General features: G+C 42.1%; 1 protein-coding gene and 1 long non-coding RNA gene across 6 annotated transcripts; one reads left to right on the forward strand and one right to left on the reverse strand.

The window, feature by feature from the left end:
* Window positions 1–5,390: 5,390 nt before the first annotated feature.
* LOC112271605 lies at window positions 5,391–11,616 on the reverse strand. The gene is made up of 2 exons (XR_002964881.1): window positions 6,329–11,616; window positions 5,391–5,682 (listed from the first exon to the last, which is right to left on the reverse strand). It is a non-coding gene; the product is annotated as an uncharacterized LOC112271605 (long non-coding RNA).
* A 1,793-nt stretch (window positions 11,617–13,409) lies between these two features.
* On the forward strand, window positions 13,410–18,836 carry LOC104583703. Of its 5 annotated transcripts, none has more exons than XM_010236787.3 (14): window positions 13,410–13,554; window positions 15,414–15,531; window positions 15,638–15,841; window positions 15,951–16,031; window positions 16,114–16,257; window positions 16,368–16,613; window positions 16,692–16,898; window positions 16,981–17,071; window positions 17,151–17,248; window positions 17,349–17,720; window positions 17,826–17,909; window positions 18,043–18,258; window positions 18,350–18,544; window positions 18,663–18,836. In XM_010236787.3, exons 10-14 carry the CDS (start codon window positions 17,415–17,417, stop codon window positions 18,726–18,728), a joined length of 867 nt encoding a protein of 288 aa, XP_010235089.1. In that variant the 5' UTR covers window positions 13,410–13,554; window positions 15,414–15,531; window positions 15,638–15,841; window positions 15,951–16,031; window positions 16,114–16,257; window positions 16,368–16,613; window positions 16,692–16,898; window positions 16,981–17,071; window positions 17,151–17,248; window positions 17,349–17,414; the 3' UTR covers window positions 18,729–18,836. The 5 variants fall into 5 exon arrangements, 4 of the variants coding, with proteins under 4 accessions (XP_010235089.1, XP_010235092.1, XP_010235090.1 ...); XM_010236790.3 differs by having other exon boundaries at window positions 16,368–16,530; XM_010236788.3 differs by having other exon boundaries at window positions 15,644–15,841.
* The last annotated feature ends 211 nt before the right edge of the window (window positions 18,837–19,047 follow it).

The following is a 19,047-nucleotide window of genomic DNA, read 5'->3' on the forward strand; positions in this document are numbered from 1 at the left end:
TGGATAGTTCTGTAAGTTAATTACTTATCTATTGTTTACCAAATCTAGACACGTGTTTGCGATTTGGTTGAATGTTATAAGATGTTAATTTTCTTCAATTTGTATTTGCTTGGTTGAATGTTTCAATTAACCTGAGTCAAAATCAACAGCTACAAAATGGGGAAGCACCCACTAAGCTGCTCAATTTACATGAGAGTTATTATAATGTCATTTTCCTTCCTTCTGAATCAGGATCAGATTAATTTGTTGCTACACTGGCAGATCCGGAAAATAAAGTTAAAGAAGGGTCAGTTAAGAGACTTAATTAGACTAATTTACATTATTATCTTTATCCATGTTTCAGATAAACTAGGTACTCCCTCCATTTCGGTATGGGGGCTGTTTACCTATTTTCAGAATACGGGGCCGTTTTGCTGATTCCACGTGCGAAGCCCGAGGTGTCGGGCTGTTGATTTGGTGAGGAAAAGCCAGCATTTAATTCCTGATTAAACAAGCGGCCTCTCTCCTCCTCCCACCGGCCCATTTGCTGATGAAACGCTCGCATGCGCAGTTAATACATACGGGCCCAACCAATCAGGCCACAATTACCGCTAATCGAGGCTACGTTGGTGCCGGCCGTTTTTTCCGTTCGATTGGCTCGTCTCCTCTAATCGTATTCCTTGGTTACAGTGAATTGGGAGAACAGCCCCGTATACTGAAACGGAGGGAGTAACAGTTTGTCTTGCCGGAATATTAAAAACACATGGTTTTGGATTTTGGGCTTTCTTTCATGTCGATGTTAGTGTGACGACACATGGATAGTGAAGGAAGTAATTAATATTGGAAATAAGATTCAGCTTGGGGTCTATCTACTTCGATTCTGTAACATGCTAGCTAAGATCTTCAAATGCTGACTTGAGCTTCAACCTAGAATTTTTTTAATCTAGTTTTGCCTGTTCTGACTGCTTGCGTCATGGTGTTATTGTTTGCCCTTTCAGTGTTTGGTACATGAAGATTACTGTTCTCTCCAAATGCAACATATGCATGTTATTGTTGTTGTTGTTAGATTTCCAATTGATGAGAGAGGAATGGGTGTGACAATTGGGCCTCCACTACAGTCTGGAAGTTATTCTCGACATTTATATTTACCTATGGAAGTCCAGTATCCATGGCTCCTTCCGCATCTTTTATTTAGGCATGGTTTGCTGAGACCTTTCCTTTATATTTTGTAGCTCATGTAGCTTAGAATTGCCTGTTCTAGAGATACATATGTCGTTTTCTTGTAATGAGAATTATTTCTCATAACAACATTATTTTTGCGTTTCCAATTTATTTGGTTATGTACAATGGCTATGCACAAGAGTTCCCGACCGTGTGCTGCCACCGCCCATGGTAAATATACTGGACTCTTGTTCATTTCTTTGAGCTGCTAAAATGTGAAGAATTGCGAGACTTACATCATTTGTTATGTTCAATAGAATAAAATGATGTCAAACTTAGTTTGATGGTATCTTGTTTTATAGTGATATGCAGGATGGATTGGCTATACCAAAACTACGTCATGTGAATGATGAGATCATTATGGAGGATGGGTGGCCGCACCTACCAAGCTGTCATATGTAAAATGTTGATGTTTTAATCTATCGGTGGCGTCGTTCAGTGTCCGTGATTTTAATCTATCGCTGGTTGTTTAATATCTAGTGACATTTAGTTATGCCATAGAACTTGTTATGTATCCATGTGCAAAAGAAACGGCATGTTGTTAATGTCCATGATTTTACTCTATCCGTGGATGTATTATTAGTCTCTAGTGTGCATGAAAAATCAGACCCACACACCATCACAAAATCTTCGGAGCAAAATCCACGTGGCACGCCTCTCTTTTCTTATTTTTTTGGGCTCAACTGCTACAACCTTATACTCGTACAAAGCAACATAAACATAGTGCACATGTATATATATACACGTGCCAAAACTAGAAAATCACATATCCCGATCGGTCACCTAGGAACAAAAACGAAAAGCCAAACGAACTCGACTACAGTACAACTAAGAGCAGCAACTCCCCATCTTCCAGCTTCCCTAAATATTTTCACAGCAGCACCGAACACCCTAACTCCGCGAAGCAAGCTAAAATTGTTGTACAAAACTCAGTATGGCTAGCTAGCTCTCGACTCTACATAGGCAGACGGCAAGGTTGAGGCCGATAGGGATTGGCAATTGGGGAGATGCCGGACAGAAAAGGGATTTGATCGAACCTATAGTCGTTGCAGATCGACTCGACGACACGAACACAACCATGGTTTCTGATATTCCATATGACTTATGGTTAAAATAGACAAACTTTTGTCAACAATTGCGGAAGATTGAAGCAAACTTATAGTCAAACTTTGGCCAACTCGATGACACAAACTCAACCACAGTCTTCGATATCACGATTAAAAAAAGTCAAACTTTGGCCAACTCTTGTGATGGATTCGAGCGAACTTATAGTTGTTGTCGATCGACTTGACGACACAAACTTAACCATGGTCGCCAATATTCCATATGACTTTACATTTTTATAACACATAATTCACATTTTGTTAGTCTAATTAATGGTCAAAGTTGAATCTCAAAATGCGTAGACGCTTTATATTATGGAACCGAGGGAGTACATGACTATACGGGATTTGTTTTGTTTTTCTCCTTATTTCAGGCAACACACCTTTTTTGAAACAAAGGGCACACATGACGAAGAAGGGTCTGAATCCCCTAGATTTTGGAGAAATTACAGTCCGGCGGAAGTGGCCTACGTCTCATCTCAACCTTGATAGATTCCCACGGCACACAAATCACGGTAAGCCCTCGGTGGCTCACACGTCTCCAAATCTTTCATGTGTTTTTTTTTCACTTCTCTCTGACCAATAAAGAGCATATGCGCAGATTGATGTAAAAAAAAAAAGAGATACTAGCACAGAACCTGCTATAGAACAACAGATGTTAGGCGAGTATTGGACGCACCCCACTAATGCCGATCCTTTCCTGCCAAAAGCCCGATCCTTTCTTGAATTTTCTCATGTATTCTGGCATGTGATTCGTGTGATTCATTTTATTTTGCATCTCCGGCGACGAAAATGTGCAGTGATTAACAGTTTGATTAATGTAGCGGCTGCATCATGGATTTCAGGCGTGGCCCGGCCGTAGTTTTTTAATTTCTTACAAAATCCATCAGTGGCGTTTGTGGTTTTGCTCGCCACTATAAGCACCCCCATCAGTGACGAGTGCTCGATCGCCACTAAACGCACCCTCCATTAGTGTCGAGAAGAAGTTTGTGGCGATCGGGTTAATGGCCACTAACCCACTTTTCTGCACGTTACTAATGGTCTGTTCTGTGCTAGTGGGATCATGCATTCATCAAAGCTAGCAAGGAGTAAAGCATGGTGATGATGCGCGCCGCATTTTCATGCACTGATGATATGTCAAAACCAGATCTTTGGATGCCGTGAGAGAGAGAGAGAGAGAATGAAACGCATATATGGATGTCTCATCCTTGCCAAATTTCTCAAGTCGTCCGCCGCACTACACCGCCGGCCGGCCTGATCACGATTCTAGAAGCTCACGTGCTCAAAAGTACGTCTAGAAGCTCCTTAATTAATTGCCACACCGTCATCCTTAATCACATCCTTGATCCTCCGAGGATGACTGACACAATGTTGAAGGGTCGGTACAGATTAAGGTAAACTGTACTCCAATCCGTAGTACATATGAAAATTTGAGAAGATTATACGTACGCTGCCGTTTGTGCCATTTTTTTTTATCCTACCGCTTCTGTTAGATTCAACGGGGTGTTGCATGTTTGTTGAGGTGGGCAGACCACCGTCCGTTATTTATGTCCTTACACAATAAATAATGGGATTGACTAATGGACAGTCGACCGAGAATCCTCAATTCTCAGTAGATGTACCAATCAGCCGTTCGTGCGTTAGATCCACTGCAAGGTTTTCACCCTTATGCCACGAAAATGTTAGCCACAAGATGAATTCGGATGCAATAGATAGGGTATGCTGCAACATTATTCGGTGTTGGTTGCGATATGGGGTCTGGTGGTTGCAATAGCGGGTAATGTTGCAACGGATTTGTATTGTTGTGTTTTCAATTATTGGGGTTGCAATAATTATGACATATCGCCCCGATACATGTTTGCGTTGCATTAAGATCTGCGTTATTGCCACTTGTTATGTAAGGGTTGCAAAAGAGCATTTGGTACAACAACAATTGTTGGGCGTTGCGAAGGACCTATTCGATATAATAATGCCAATGGTACTTGCTGCAAAAGGATTTTCTATGGCAACGAATATTTCCGAACGACCCATTAGAAATAGCAACGTAAAGCTGAATGGTGGCAAACGGTTATTGGATATAGCAACCAAAATCAAAAGCGATGCAAACGTGCCATTGGAAATGGCAACATGACGTAGTCGTTGCAGAAACATATTTTTTATAGCAACGCAACCCTTAATGGATGCAAGAGAGTTTTCGATATAGCAACCATGCTCTTACTGGGTTGCAACAATCGAAGTTCTATTGCAACACATGTAAGCGGTCGCTATTTGGTAAGGCAAAAAAAAGAAAAATTCTCAACCCTTTTTTTTTATATGGGACCGAATCGGGTTCTGGTGTCCACCAAGTGGAGAAACGGCGGGGAGATAACGGGGGCAGGCGCAATGTGCCGGCAGAATTATGAATTAGCTGCACGTTTGTGAACATGACATTAATTTGAGCTGCGAAGGCACATATTTATAATAAAATAATATATTTTTAAATAAATACTGTAAAAAAATAAAAATATGCCGCCAATAAATGAGACTTCATGAAACAAAAGCAACCCAACGATATTGGAATTGGTAGGTCCAATCTGTCAATTCCCGTCCGTGTTTGCCGGAAGCCCGCAACTGGCGCACAGCCTAGTTGAAACAAATGTTCAAGAACAGGCCCAATGATGTAAACAGGATAAAAAAATTGTTTTCCCCTCAATAGCAAGCAAGAGTTGATAGCTGAGGTGGCTAGCAGGTGCATCCTCATGGGAAGAGATAGGTTGTGAGTTCAATCCGTGCTTCTCGGTCGGTTTGGCCTAAACCGTCCGGTTCGCCGGTTTTAGTAAAACTGCCCGGTTCACCCAGTTTTCTCCAGTCCAACACCCGGTTCATTTTTCCAGAACAGCACGTACGTAAGGCACGCACACAGCCTTGCCTAACCCTGACTATACAGTGCGTGTCCAACACCTATTAGGATTGCTCATGGTACCGCATCTATATATATTGGACAAATGCTTGTAATTAAACAGCAACCCAGAAAATCGAGAGGATAAGAAAAGCAGATAAGAAAAGCAGACGCACGTACGATACGTGAGACGACGCCTCCCGCAGGAATCGCACACCCAGGTATGAGATCGATTATCCATATATGTTCTTGAATATATGATTACAGCCCTCTTCGGTTTACAATTCATAGGAAGGAACTGAATAGAATGCCCGGACCACTCAAATCCTATGGAAACGTACAGGAATTCACTAGCTGTTAGCACCTTTAATTAATTGCCTCAACTAGCAGTTAGCTTTGAACCCAGCTCACGAAGGATGTAAAATCGAAGGGGCTTCATGAATCGCTAGAAGGGCTTCACAGGTACCCACCGGACTGGATACCATAAAAGTAGATAGATGCCTGCATACCATAAAAGTAGATATTAATTCCCTTCACAAATCAAATGATCAAGCCCTATATGCCATAGATGAAAACAGGTATAACACAATTCAAATTCTACCTGACAACTAAGTGAATGACATTTGTATATATTCAAACGAAATGGTAGTACTCCTGTAAGAATACCAACTCCCAATAAAAATAAAGCTATGATTTTTAACCATGCCAACACATACAGAATGAGATGACCCCTTCTCAAACAAGAACCTCTGGACACACAAGACCAGCACGGAACAATAATTTTGTAGGAAGCAACAAAAATGGGACGATGCCTCCTCCGACGGCAATCTCTGAACACCCGATCAGTAAATTACTTCTAGCAGTTCAAAACTACATCTAGCAATTCAAAACTTCATCTAGCAATTCAAAACTACACCTAGCATTTCAAAACAACATCTACCGGTTCAAAATTACAATTAACATACTTCGATCCGTATCAAAGCTATTTATTTTGTGCGCGAAGTATGTATACTGGTACTTGTCACTCGGTGGAGTAGGAGCTACTCTCCAGATTTGGGGCAAAGTACAAATTTTAGGCGTGAACATCCACAAATAAGCAGTGTTGCTAAATATAATAAGCATCATCCGTACTGAAAGAAAGCCTTACCTCTTTTAGCTCGGTTCCTGGAAGAGGCTCACCTTCCTGATCACATGGCTGATAACTCATGAACTTATTCCATTTGAACCCAAATACGGAGTAAGTTTCAACCTACCAGACAAAATTAGAAGAGGAATCTGTAGAGACCAGCCCTTTCAAGTTTCAACCCAAATAAGTATCAACCCAAATAAGTTTGTCAATATATATATGGTTAATTTACATATTCATGTTCATTAATTTGAGAAGAGGGAAACATTTGTTTGGCATGTGTTAAATCAGTTGGTCGCTCTTTTTCCATCGCTGCAGGAACTGTAAATTAAGATGTCACACGATGCTGATAGGAGTTGGATGCTATTGCCACATACAGATGAAGCGTGGCAAGCCGGTTTCCAGCAATTCATTGAGAAAGAATTTCAAGGGAACTATCCAGGCCAGACCGCGGCATGTCCATGTCGTAGGTGTCGTTGCCTAGTGTACATAACAAAAACAGAGGTTGAACAGCACTTGCTGACAAAAGGGTTTGACAAGGATTTTATTAAACAGAAACATCGCGTTGCTGAACCTATGGATGAGGATTGTGACTTCAATGAAGCCGAAGCACGAGATGATTCAGGCTCTACCAAAGATCTTTTTAGATCACTAATCAGTGGTGCTATAGATGGAAAAATAACAAGAAGTGGTGATAAGGAGGAGCCAAATGAATCTGCAAAGAAATTCTTCAACTTAATGCAAGAAGCGAAGAAAGAATTGTACCCAGGTTGCAAGGAGGCTACCAAAGTATCTTTCATTGTCAGGCTATTTCAGATTAAGTGCATGTTCGGTATTAGCAACCAAGGCATGGAGCAGATACTTCACTTGTTCAATCTTTTGCTCCCAGAAGGACATTATGTTCCAGATAGCTTGGATAAAGTTCGAAAAGTAGTTTGAGATCTTGGTCTGGACTACGAAAAGATTCATGCTTGTGTGAATGACTATGTGTTATTTTGTGGAGCCTACAAAGATATGGACGAGTGTCCAACATGTGGGGAGAGTAGGTGGAAAACGAGAGATCCTGATGGAGCAAAGAATCCGCTTCCTCGTAAAATACTTAGGTATTTTCCACTTGTTCCTCATCTGCGAAGATTATATATGAATGAGATCACATCGTTGCATATGCGTTGGCACAAGGAAAAATTAGTGCATGATGGGAAAATGCGGCACCCAGCCGACTCACTAGCATGGAATCACGTTGACGAGCAGTATAAAGAATTTGCATTGGATCCACGTAATGTTAGGTTGGGACTTGCATCAGATGGCTTCAATCCTTTTGGGATGCTCAATGTGACTTACACTACATGGTCGGTGATCCTAATTCCTTATAACCTGCCTCCTTGGTTGTGCTTGAAACAATCTTACTGGATGATGTCCATGCTGATACTTGGGCCTAAATCTCCAGGAATGAACATTGATGTGTATTTGCAGCCTCTGATCGATGAGCTTAAATTGCTATGGGAAAAAGGAGTTGAAGCATGGGATGCGAAGGTGAAGAAGAATTTTACTCTACGTGCACTACTGCTTTGGACAATAAACGATTTCCCTCCATATGCGATGTTATCTGGTTGGAGCACGAAAGGCAAGTTTACTTGTCCTTACTGTCACCAGTATACTGATCACCTTTGGTTAAAATTTGGTTTGAAGCATTGCTACATGGGGCATCGCCGTTTTTTGCCCTTGGACCACTGGTGGCGAAGAAACAAGGACAACTTCAATAACAGGTATGAAACCAGGGAGCGTCCAGTGCCGCTCAGTGGTGAGGAGGTATTGCAGCAGTACACTAGTTTTGAGCAAGTAACTTTCGGAATTGGTTCAAGGAAGAGGAAGCAGCGTGATGAAGATAATAGGTGGCACAACTGGAGGAAGAAGAGTATTTTTTTTTTGAGCTTCCTTATTGGAAATCATTGCTTATATGCCATAATTTAGATGCGATGCATGTTGAGAAGAACATATGTGAGAGCTTGATGGGGACATTGCTTGGTATAGATGGTAAATCTAAGGACGGTGAGAAGGCTCGACTTGATCTGCAACATATGGGTATAAGGACGGATATGCATCCAAAGATCGCCGATGGTAAATACACTTTGCCGCCAGGGTTGTACTACTTAGAGAAAGAAAAGAAGCAAATCATGTACAAATTTCTATAAGAGGTGAAGATGCCGGATGGTTATGCCTCAAATATCAGGCGATGTGTTGACGTCGCCGGTTGCAAGCTTGTTGGAGTTAAAAGTCATGACTACCATGTTATGTTACAAAAACTTATACCCTTGGTGGTACGCCATATATTGCCTGAAGTTACAGCGATCCCATTGATCCAGCTCAGCAGCTTCTTTAACTCAATATGTTCGAAGGAGCTGGAGGTGCCTGAACTCGAAAAACTTAGCATTTTGATTTCAGAGACCCTTTGTCGCTTAGAGATGATATTCCCACCAGCGTTTAGCTGAAGAGGCTAGACTTGGAGGCCCGGTTTGCTATAGATGGATGTATCCAATAGAGAGGTATCTACGTACCCTGAAAGGCTATGTGAGGAACAAAGCGCTGCCAGAAGGTTCAATAGCAGAGGGATATATCTTGGAGGAGTGCACTACATTCTGTTCTCGGTTCTTTGATGACATTTCTACAAAGGAGAACAAGGCAGATCGTCATGTACAGAGCGCTGATGAACCACCTTCTGGGCTAAGTGTATTTGGGAAATTGGACTTCGATCGTGCCATAGTAAGTCTCGAGACTGTACCTGATTCTGTCTTGCAGAAGATGAGGTACTACATACTTTCAAACAGTGAAGAGACCAACGATTGGATAGAGTAAGTTTCATGTGAAATTTTTATTATTAGAAATTTCTAGTATTTATGTGCTGACTATACATTTAACTGAGGAGATTATTAACAAATTTTCAGACAGCATATGGCTGAATTGAGGAAAACCAGCATGCACAAAGTTGAAGAAAGGCACAAGAAACAATTTGTGTCTTGGTTTGAACGTAAAGTGAGCGATATATCTCGGATCATTTGTACCTTGTCAATTTTGTATGTATATTACTAATATATTTCACATGTAACTGTAACTGCAGATTGGGACACTGCATGAACAGGGAGAAGTCGAAGAAAATCTATATAATCTATCTCGTGGTCCAGATCATCGAGTTCGTGTGTCCAATAGGTGTGTCATTAATGGCTTTCTCTTTCGGACCATTGATCTAGAGAAATCCCTAGTCACTCAGAACAGTGGTGTTGTTGTCATGGGTGATGGCATGGAGTGGTACGGAGTTCTTAAAAGAATCATTACCCTTGAATTTCCTGACAAGAAGGAAGTCGTATTGTTCGAGTGGTTTGATGTTCCTGGAGCAAATAGGACGAAATCAAGAGGGTTCAATAAAGATCAATATGGGATCATCGATATTGATACCACTTTGCGTCGATATGCAGACGAGCCATACATCCTGGCCACACAGGCAGAGCAGGTGTGTTATGTGAAAACCGCTAAGAGAGCTAATTGGTGCAGCGTCCTTAGACTGAAACCTAGGAACCTGTTTGCAATGCCTGAAGGAGAAGACAGTTCTAATATTGTTGCTGATACCGATGCTGACTCACTCGTAGTAGGAGTGGAACATATGAATGTTCAACATAATCAAGATGAGTTGACAGTTTGGCGTAGGACCGACGTGGAAGGGGTCAGTGGTGATGCTTCAGTTATTGAGAATGTGCGTGCTTCACCCATGCCTGAACCGGTGATGAGGACATAGCAGACGAAGACCTTGATCCTGATGACACCTACATTGATGATGGAGTTGTCGCTCCAGTCAATATCCAAGACGAAGATGACCAATATTTTTTTGTGTAAATCTTAGATTGGTTTGCATTTCTTTTGAGTTTCGAGTTGACAATTTGAAGTCTTTAAGGATATCTTTACTTTTAATTAATCATATAAACCTCTCATATATTTTTTGTGTACACCATTGACTGTTCTGCATTTCGACGAGGCAAGAGCCCAATCTACTAGCAAAAAGGGCCGGTTAAGAAAAAAGGCATGTTTAGATCTAAACTTTTCATATATTTTTTGTGTACACCTTAGACTTCTCTGCATTTTGATCAAGGTTTTTAAGTTGACAATTTCAGAAATGGACGAGACTAGGCAACCTATATATTAGAACCAGGTAACCTATATATTGCAAAAACAGATCTCTTTTTTTCAGCAAAAACACTGAGAAAACCAGATTCCCACAAAATATAGATCTGATGATAACAACCAAATAACAGAACTGAAAAAAGAGAACTAGTTTCAGACTTTAGGCAGACTTTTAGTCTATATATGGAGCAATAATAGTTGAGTGGCCCAGAAGCAAATAATTATGCAATTAGCCTAGCAACTCATGATTCAACAAAGTTTAGGAAGTTAATTTTAGCCTAATTTGGTACAACTTCTAATTCAACACAGTTGCTTGAGGAAAAATGTTCACTATAACCTATAACTAAATTGGCACACGACGAATCGAATTGGGGATTAAACCTTGAACCTGCACAATTAGGTACATGCAAAATTGATTATCCACATCAAATTAACCTAGCCTGATTTGAAAACATAGGGATAGCTTGACCTAATCTGCATTTTGGCTCTTACTTTACAAGAACAATATCGATACATAGCACAAAACGAAATCGAATCAGGGGCAAACTTAATTAGAACCCGACCAAAAAAAAACGATAGAGAAACCTAGGATAGATCTGGAGGGTTTGGAGGAAGATGTGAGAAGGATCTAACCTAACCTTGATACAACTTTATGCTCTCGGTGTGCCCGATCCGTGGGCCGTGCTCGATGCGCCCCGGTGAAGCTCGCACTCGACGGTGAACTCGGCACCTCCTCCCGTCGCCGCCAACCTCTGGCGCTCCCACACAGCCGCTCCGCGCTGCCCTCTTTCTCCCCTGAACCGGATGCCCCCGTTCCTCCGCTCAGGCTGGCGGTGCTGGTTGAGGAGGCGCCAGCGAGGCGAAGAGGAGGCACCGACGGTGGTTGAGGAGGTGGCCGCGACAGGCGCGGCTCAAGGCGGAAGTGGCCTCGATTTGCCACGGTGGCGACGGCCGACAGGACATAGCAGACGCGGCGGCGAAATTGGCCCCGGCGGCAGCAAGGCGGGCCTGGGCGGCAGCGGCCGGCAATCCCCGGGCGGTGCTGAGATGTGAGATTGGGGATTCTGTAAGGGAAACGAGCGGCGGCGTTTTCTGTGAGATTGGGGATTCTGTGAGAAAAAACAACGTGGTCAGGAAAAAAAAAAGAAACCGTGGGATAAGATGGAGGGTTCACGTGGGTGCCTTATGATTTTGGGTTCCTGCCTTGTGGGGCTCATGTCTGGAGGGCCCACGCACTAGTGAAACACAATCGCAAAGCACAGGTGTAAAAAGCGATCGGAGTGAGAATCGGAGAAGACCAGGATCAATTGTTCGATTGATTTCTTTCACCCGTATGGATGTAGTCATTTTTTGGATGACTAGCTATGTGATGTGGGTTTAAGCTACTCTCCCCGATTCATATTAATTGTCGAAATATTATATGTATCTTGTTAGGCATATATACATCCATATCAGGACAAATTTGACACAATTAGTATGGATTGGAGGGAGTATATGATTTGATCCTACGAATCAAACGAGCAACATAGGAAAAATTTCTAATGATTATTTCAAGCCTCCAAAATTCGTATGAAAATCCTTTGAACCACATGAGGCCTCAACATGCAAGCATGCCACATCATCACAACTATTGGAGTTATCTCAACTTGCAAGCATGTCACATTATCAAACGAGCAAAGTTGATTCTTGGAGCATGCAACAACTATTTGATTCATAGGATTTTGTTTGGAACAAAGTTAATTTGTTTGATTGGACCAAATAGGATTTCTTCCAAGAGGTTGGAGGGATGTAATTTTTCCTATAGAATGTATAGAATATAGTAAAATGAATCTTTAGTAAAAGTTCCTATATGGTTTGAGATAAATATAGAGCCTATAGCAACGAAGCTTTTCCTATATGGAATATAAGTCATTCATACATAAACTAATCAGAAGTCTAAACCATCAAAATAAAACGGCAATCTTGTAAATTTTCCACTCACACAAAAATCCCCTTAGCAATAGTGAGTCAACGATACCAGGCTTGACCATGACCACTCTGACAATCACTATTTGTATACATTTTTAAGGTCACTAAAACCATGAACAATAAGACTAAGGTGTTGATTTCAGCGATTAGGAGACGAAGATTTGATTGCGACCGGCCCTACAAATTTAAATTTTTCAACAGACTTTAGTGGCAACAGCCAGTTAGCGATCTCAGATTTGACCGTGTCCACGTGGACAAACCCTGTGTTTATTACACTTGCAAATATATCGCATACTCGTATGACAATTAGTATGATCCGTGCCGATGCACCGAGGAACTATTGAAACATGAGGGGAGATGTGGCGAATCTGCAGTAGGAAATGCACCACGTCTTCGGCATGCCAACCTGAGTCCATGGCCTACGAGGGACTTCTCCAGTGCCTGGTGCGTGGCCTACGAGAGCTCGTTCCCTCTGCCGACGACTCCGGCAACGGCGGAGGGGATCAGATTTCAGTGGCGTTGGAAGTTGCAGAGAAGAATTTGGTTTTAGTCCTATTTTTAGTTTCTTTTGGGCTTCTCTGTTTCTTGGTGGAGGCTGGAGCTCCTTCCGTTTCCTTTCTTTGGCGTATTTGTCTGTGTTTGTTTTCCTTGTTATATAAAGTCGGGTAGCGTTTGCGGTCCAAAAAAAAACCGAGTCCATGGCGGCCGTTCGGCATCCCTTCCCCTCCGCACACACACCACCTCCTTCGCTACGCTAAGCAGACTCCCCCACCATGCCACTGACACCCCGCGCCCACCACAGTCCCCAACCGCCATGGACCACGACCTCAAGGACCGCCACCTCCTCCCGCCCCGCGCCGCCTCTAATGCGCCTCACCGCCGCGACAAGCCCGCGGCGGGCAGCGGCAGCGTCGTCGGAGTCGTCGCCGGCGGTGGCGGAGGGATCGGCGTGTCAACGGCCTGAAGAAGCGCGGCGGCAGGCGGCGCTCGTGGGTGCGCGTGGACGCCACGACGTGCGCGTCCGAGGCCGTGGAGGTCGCCAAGCTAGCGCTCATGCGGCGGCTAGACCTGCCCGCGCACGACCTCCGCCTCTCAGCAAATTAACTTCGGTATGAAGCCTGAATATTTACATTAGCCTCTTGTTCAGCTTTTCTTTTCTTCTAAGAACATCATTGCTGGACAATTTGTTAGATTGAGTTGAAAACAGCTGGTATAGTCCCCCAATTCCATCCTCTGTCAATCAAACTTGGCCATTGCTCAGAGTTCATATGACAAATTGAGTTGAAAACAAAGTTGATGCTCATCCAAAAATCTGCAGGTTTCAATTATTTGGTCCTACAACAAATGATAAAATGATATTCCTGATCCCATTTTTTATTTATTGGACTGATATCCAGCTTCTCAATGGCACATTTCAGGATAGTTAATCCTATGATTACTTTCATATGCTTTTTCAGTACTCCCTCTGTTCCTAATTTTTCAGTACTCCCTCTGTTCCTAATTTTCAGTACTCCCTCCGTTCCTATGATTACGTTAAGATTTTCGCCCTTATTTTTCGCCAATCAAGATGTAGTTAAACTGAGAAGGAATCAACTGTTAGAATCTAAGGCCCTAGCACACACACGAACACGGTGGATTAACACAGGAGATTCAGTCGCTGGTTCCCAATTCTCTCAATTGCTCTCTACTGCGGCAGACTCTGCAGCAGCGAAGGACACACACAGGAAATGAGACTGGTTTTTTTGCGACGCGTAACCGTGCGTCTTTTCTGCTTCCTTCTTATTCCTCGGACTGCGCCGTCTTAGCGAACGCACCGGCATCTCGCCACGATCCTCAATGCCGCGCCATCCCACGGATCCGGATAGTGCCGAGCGATCTCTAACAGAAATCAAACGGGAAAGCTGCCCCTCGTGAACTAGCACAAGTCAGGCTTACAAGCAAAACTACCTAGCCTTATTTCGCGTCCTACCTAATGACATGGCAGCACACACAACAATCTAGATCACATTCTGGACGTGACACAGACACAAGTTCATAAAGGAAAACGAACTAGCAACAAGATTAAACTGGTAACATCAACCACACGAGGAAAATGTAGATCAGTTTTGTGTTGCCATCTTTGCCACTCGCCTTGTATTGCGTTGTAAAATTCTTTCAAATTTAGATGCCAAATGTTCCCCCACCAAGCTTTGCCGCCATGTCTTGCCCAAGAAAATTTTCGGCCGCACGACTTGCCGCTGGTTTTTCCATATAAAAGATCCATAACCACCCCGAATTATCTCCCCCGCCCCAACACTTTCCCTGCTAAACAAGCGCCGTAGGAGACGGGATAATTACGATCGAGAAGGCAAGGTCTCCATCGCGTTCGGTTCCTCCTCTCTGCCCTGCTTGCTTCTGCTACCGAGGCTTCGATCCATGGCATCTATCTCCAATTCCAGAAACGCCGATGCCGACACAACCCCACGAGCTGGTACGGCCCAAACCCATGAGGTCAAATTTGAGGAAGAACTGATGATCCCAGGAGGCTTTAGGTTTGTATCTGCCATAAAAACGCTTTCCATAGTTTATCGCAAATTGATTCTCTATCTGGATTTTTGTTCTTTTTGTTTTCAAATCGATTGATCGTGGCGTTTCAATTTATTCGTCTGCTCGATCATTAGGTTTTCGATTCCCATCCATGGATCATCTAAATTTTTTCCCATCGATGCATGTCATATTCATGTATGTCATATAGGACAGATTCATGTATACCGCCAATTACTGTTTTTCTGTACCGATGATTTAGGACACAGAAATCATTATAGCGATGAACATGCTGTAATCTTTTTCATGAGACGAATTTAACCATATATTAGTTTGTTTCAAGGTAACCTTAATCTGTTGAATACGTTCGAAACCATGTACAGAACAATTATATTCAATATGGCTCTATTGGTGCTACATCAGTGATTTTTTTGTGAACATATAGGGCACCCAAGTTAGGTGAGATATGTACTATAACCGTGCACTGCATGAGAGCACCAGGACTGCCTGAACGGATCGTCCGAGGACAAATTGACAAGTCCGACATATCATTTGAAGCCTTGGTAGGTTTCAAACAACAACTTGGGTATTCTGCCAGGGACTACCTATACTACAAAAAGAGACATGGCCGTGATATAGCAACTGTGGTAGTGATTGATTTCCCCGCAGATGCAGTCCGAATGATGACGGCGCTGGCTGAAGAGAAGGAAATCATGGCTATACTGAGAGAAGACGAACAACATGACAAGCATGTCCAGATTACACCCATTAAGCGTCCCAGGGAGGGTACGCCTGATGTCGATGATGATGCTCCTGGTTCTGATGAACCAATAGATGCCTATAAAGATTGGCTTCTCGAGAGGGAAACACAAGGTTTTGTGTTGCCATGCATATATATAATTATCTACACACTGTGCTTTAGTAGACTAACTACTTGTACCTATCGATGCACTCTTCATGACGTATAGTTTGGACATCACAGATCTACATGATGAATTCAGGAGAGAAGCAATCACATCATACGAAGAATGGTTAAAGGAAGAAGGGCTTCTGGAGGAAATTAGTAATTATTTTGTACTTCAATCTTATTTCTTAATTATACAATATGTGAATGTACTAACTGTTTTTCTTTCAAAAACATTCAGTGGCTTACAAGACATGTGTTCCAACTGAAGAACCTACACAAGTAGATGGTGACGGCCAAGAGAGCAATGAGAGCAAAGACAGCAGCACAACGCCACCGCAACAATGGCCAAGTCATGCTAGACACAACAAGGATAAGGCAAAAGGTTTCTAAAGCTTCCTCAATATATCTTTACTGATTTCTATAGTGCAATTTTTGGTTCTTCAACAATTAATTAATCTGCAAGTGCAATTCTGCATCTTTCATTTGATGTAGCTCCCAACAAACGTGGACGAGGTACGCTGAAAGGGCTAGCTGCGTCACGAAAGAGATTGAAGAGTCGCACTCAAAAACTTTCAATTGAATTCTCCCCAAACCTTGGTGGTCCCTGTGGAGATAACGCACGAACATTCGTGGATGAGGTGGTGACGTACACCAGGTTAGCTGCTCCACTAATTGGAGTTAAACGCTGGAAAGATATACACCAAATCGTGAAGAATAAAATAGTAAATGGATGTAATGGTATGTTCATAGTCCATCAGTTTCTGTTTATTCGATCATTTAAAATATTCGGTCTCTCATCTGTTCATTTTTGTACAGCGTGGATGGGACCTGGCGAACAAAGCCGATGCAAAGGAAATAATATTGCAGATTGCCAAAGAGCGCTACAAAGGATGGCGATCTTCTTTGAGTGCTACCTACAGGGCGTACAAGAATTACGATGACAGAATGAGACACACGCCTGGAGACCTACACATTCTGGAGTGGCACTATTTGATCCTCTACTTTGGATCTTCAAAATTCAAGGTCATCAACTTCTTCCTAAAATTAAGAACTCAAGCAGTCGTACAGTTTTTGTTGCTTAACAGTAATTGTTCATTTGTTGCAGAGGGTTAGCAGCCAAAACTCCACTAATCATAAACAGATGAAGACCCAACATGTGATGGGTTCAAAACCTCTCTCAGTGTAGCTGGGAACAAGTAAATATTAGTTGCATTTTTTAAAACTTCAGATACAACCAACAGTGATATGTACTGACGTTCAATATTGCCTTCGTAGAGAGATGAAAATGGTGTCAAGCCACGTCCCGTGGAACTTTGCAAATCACTCACAGCAAGAAAGGAAAATGGTCAAACGACGTTTCTGAAAGAATTTACGTGAGTACAAATTTCTTCAAATTATTGCTTCACATTTAAATTTAAATATTCTTTCACAACATGACCAAAATTATGAAACGCACTTGTTTCTTTCCCTCAGCTAAATGCACGCGAAAAGTTGGGTGCGGCAGATTCAGAAGAGTTGCTGGAAGGAGAATCAAGAACGATGAAGCTCATAGCAGGTGAGGAAGACATTGTTTTGCAGTCTGCATACAAGGAGACAACAGGAACCAAAACAACCAAGTTACATGGTCGTGGATATTTGTCGACCTATCCAACCAAAAACCAACTGCTTCAAGAAAGACTGGAACTACAAGCCCGCGAGGTTGAAATATTAAAAGGAAAGCTTGCAAAGGAAGCTGCTGAAAGGGAAGCAGAGAAGGAAGACCTAAAAAAATCCATTAGAGAAGAAATGAGGCAAGAGGTTCATGCTTTGTTGGCTCAGCACAGGTTATCAACACTTGTCCAGAAGGTAATCAACTTTGATTTATTATGGCAATGAACATATTTAATTGGTTGTGATCCACTCCTATCCATATGAAAGCTATCTCACCTGCCCTTTTTTGTAAACATGTAGAGTGCCCCTGAAACCAACAATGCAGAACATGAAGCTACAACCATTCATGAAATAGAACAACACACACAAGAACCATTGCCAAAGGTAATGAAATTGAAGAATGTTTGCAACAATCGTGGATTTATGCATTTCGTTAGAGCTAACAATCTGCATTCGCTATGTAATTTGGAAATCAGCATACGATTTTTAATAACTGCCCTCTTGTTTTAAAACGTAGAGTACCCCTGTAACCATTGAGGCAAGAGACCCTGCAGCTATGAAGACAACAGATACCTATGATGCAACAAAACTTGATGCTATAAAGAATAAGGTTACAAATGATGCAACAAGACTTGAAGAAACAAAGACCATGGATATAAATGATGCAACACAACTTGAAGCTACAAAGACTACGGATATAAATGATGCAAAGACAACAGGAACACACCCTCAGGTAATGGCATATAACAATGCTTCCAAGCATCAAGGATATATGCATCTCAATATATAGTGCTAACATTGTTCCAACAACTTTAAAATGCCAGAAGCAGCCAGCAATCACTGCCAAGACACAAAAAGAAAATACGCCACCCACAAATCGCAATACTAAATCTTTCAAATCTAAAGGTCTGGCGTTCTCTAAGGAAGCAGCTAAGGGGCCACATCAAACATACATTACTCCACAGCATTTGGCGTTACAGCGTGCTAAAATGCAATCAACAAGCAAGTTCAAAGATCAGGTAACTAGAACTGTGTTTTCTAATGCAAATCAAACTTTGCATTTCCACTTTAGTTTTAAATTTTGCTGCTGCTTAATTGCAAGACATGTTCTATTTGGTTCATGTATCTCTTCAACAGGACAATGAAAACCTAACGGGGCTAGATGTTCCACAATCACAACACTCAAGATTGGTGATCCCATGAAGGCTGCCATGTTGTTCGATTGAATGAGTGGACAGTAATTGCTAGGTTCCATAGCTTCATATATACAATGTATTTATTATGGATATGATCGTTATGTCCATGAGATTGTAAGAGTGAATGCTGGATTTATTTCAATAGTGGAATATTTTTTTTTGCATCATTTCTATTCTGGTCATTTAATTGCAGTTGAATTACCAGTTAAATATCCAAAACAATGCCGTTGCGCCAGTCCTAGATCGTACAACGTCGTGCCATATTTCGTTGCGATGTAGAGCCTATAGCAACGTCACATTTTTTTATGTGCTATCGGTGATCATTT

Source organism: Brachypodium distachyon, chromosome 3 (genome assembly GCF_000005505.3).
Source record: "Brachypodium distachyon strain Bd21 chromosome 3, Brachypodium_distachyon_v3.0, whole genome shotgun sequence".
NCBI classification, from domain to species: domain Eukaryota; kingdom Viridiplantae; phylum Streptophyta; class Magnoliopsida; order Poales; family Poaceae; genus Brachypodium; species Brachypodium distachyon.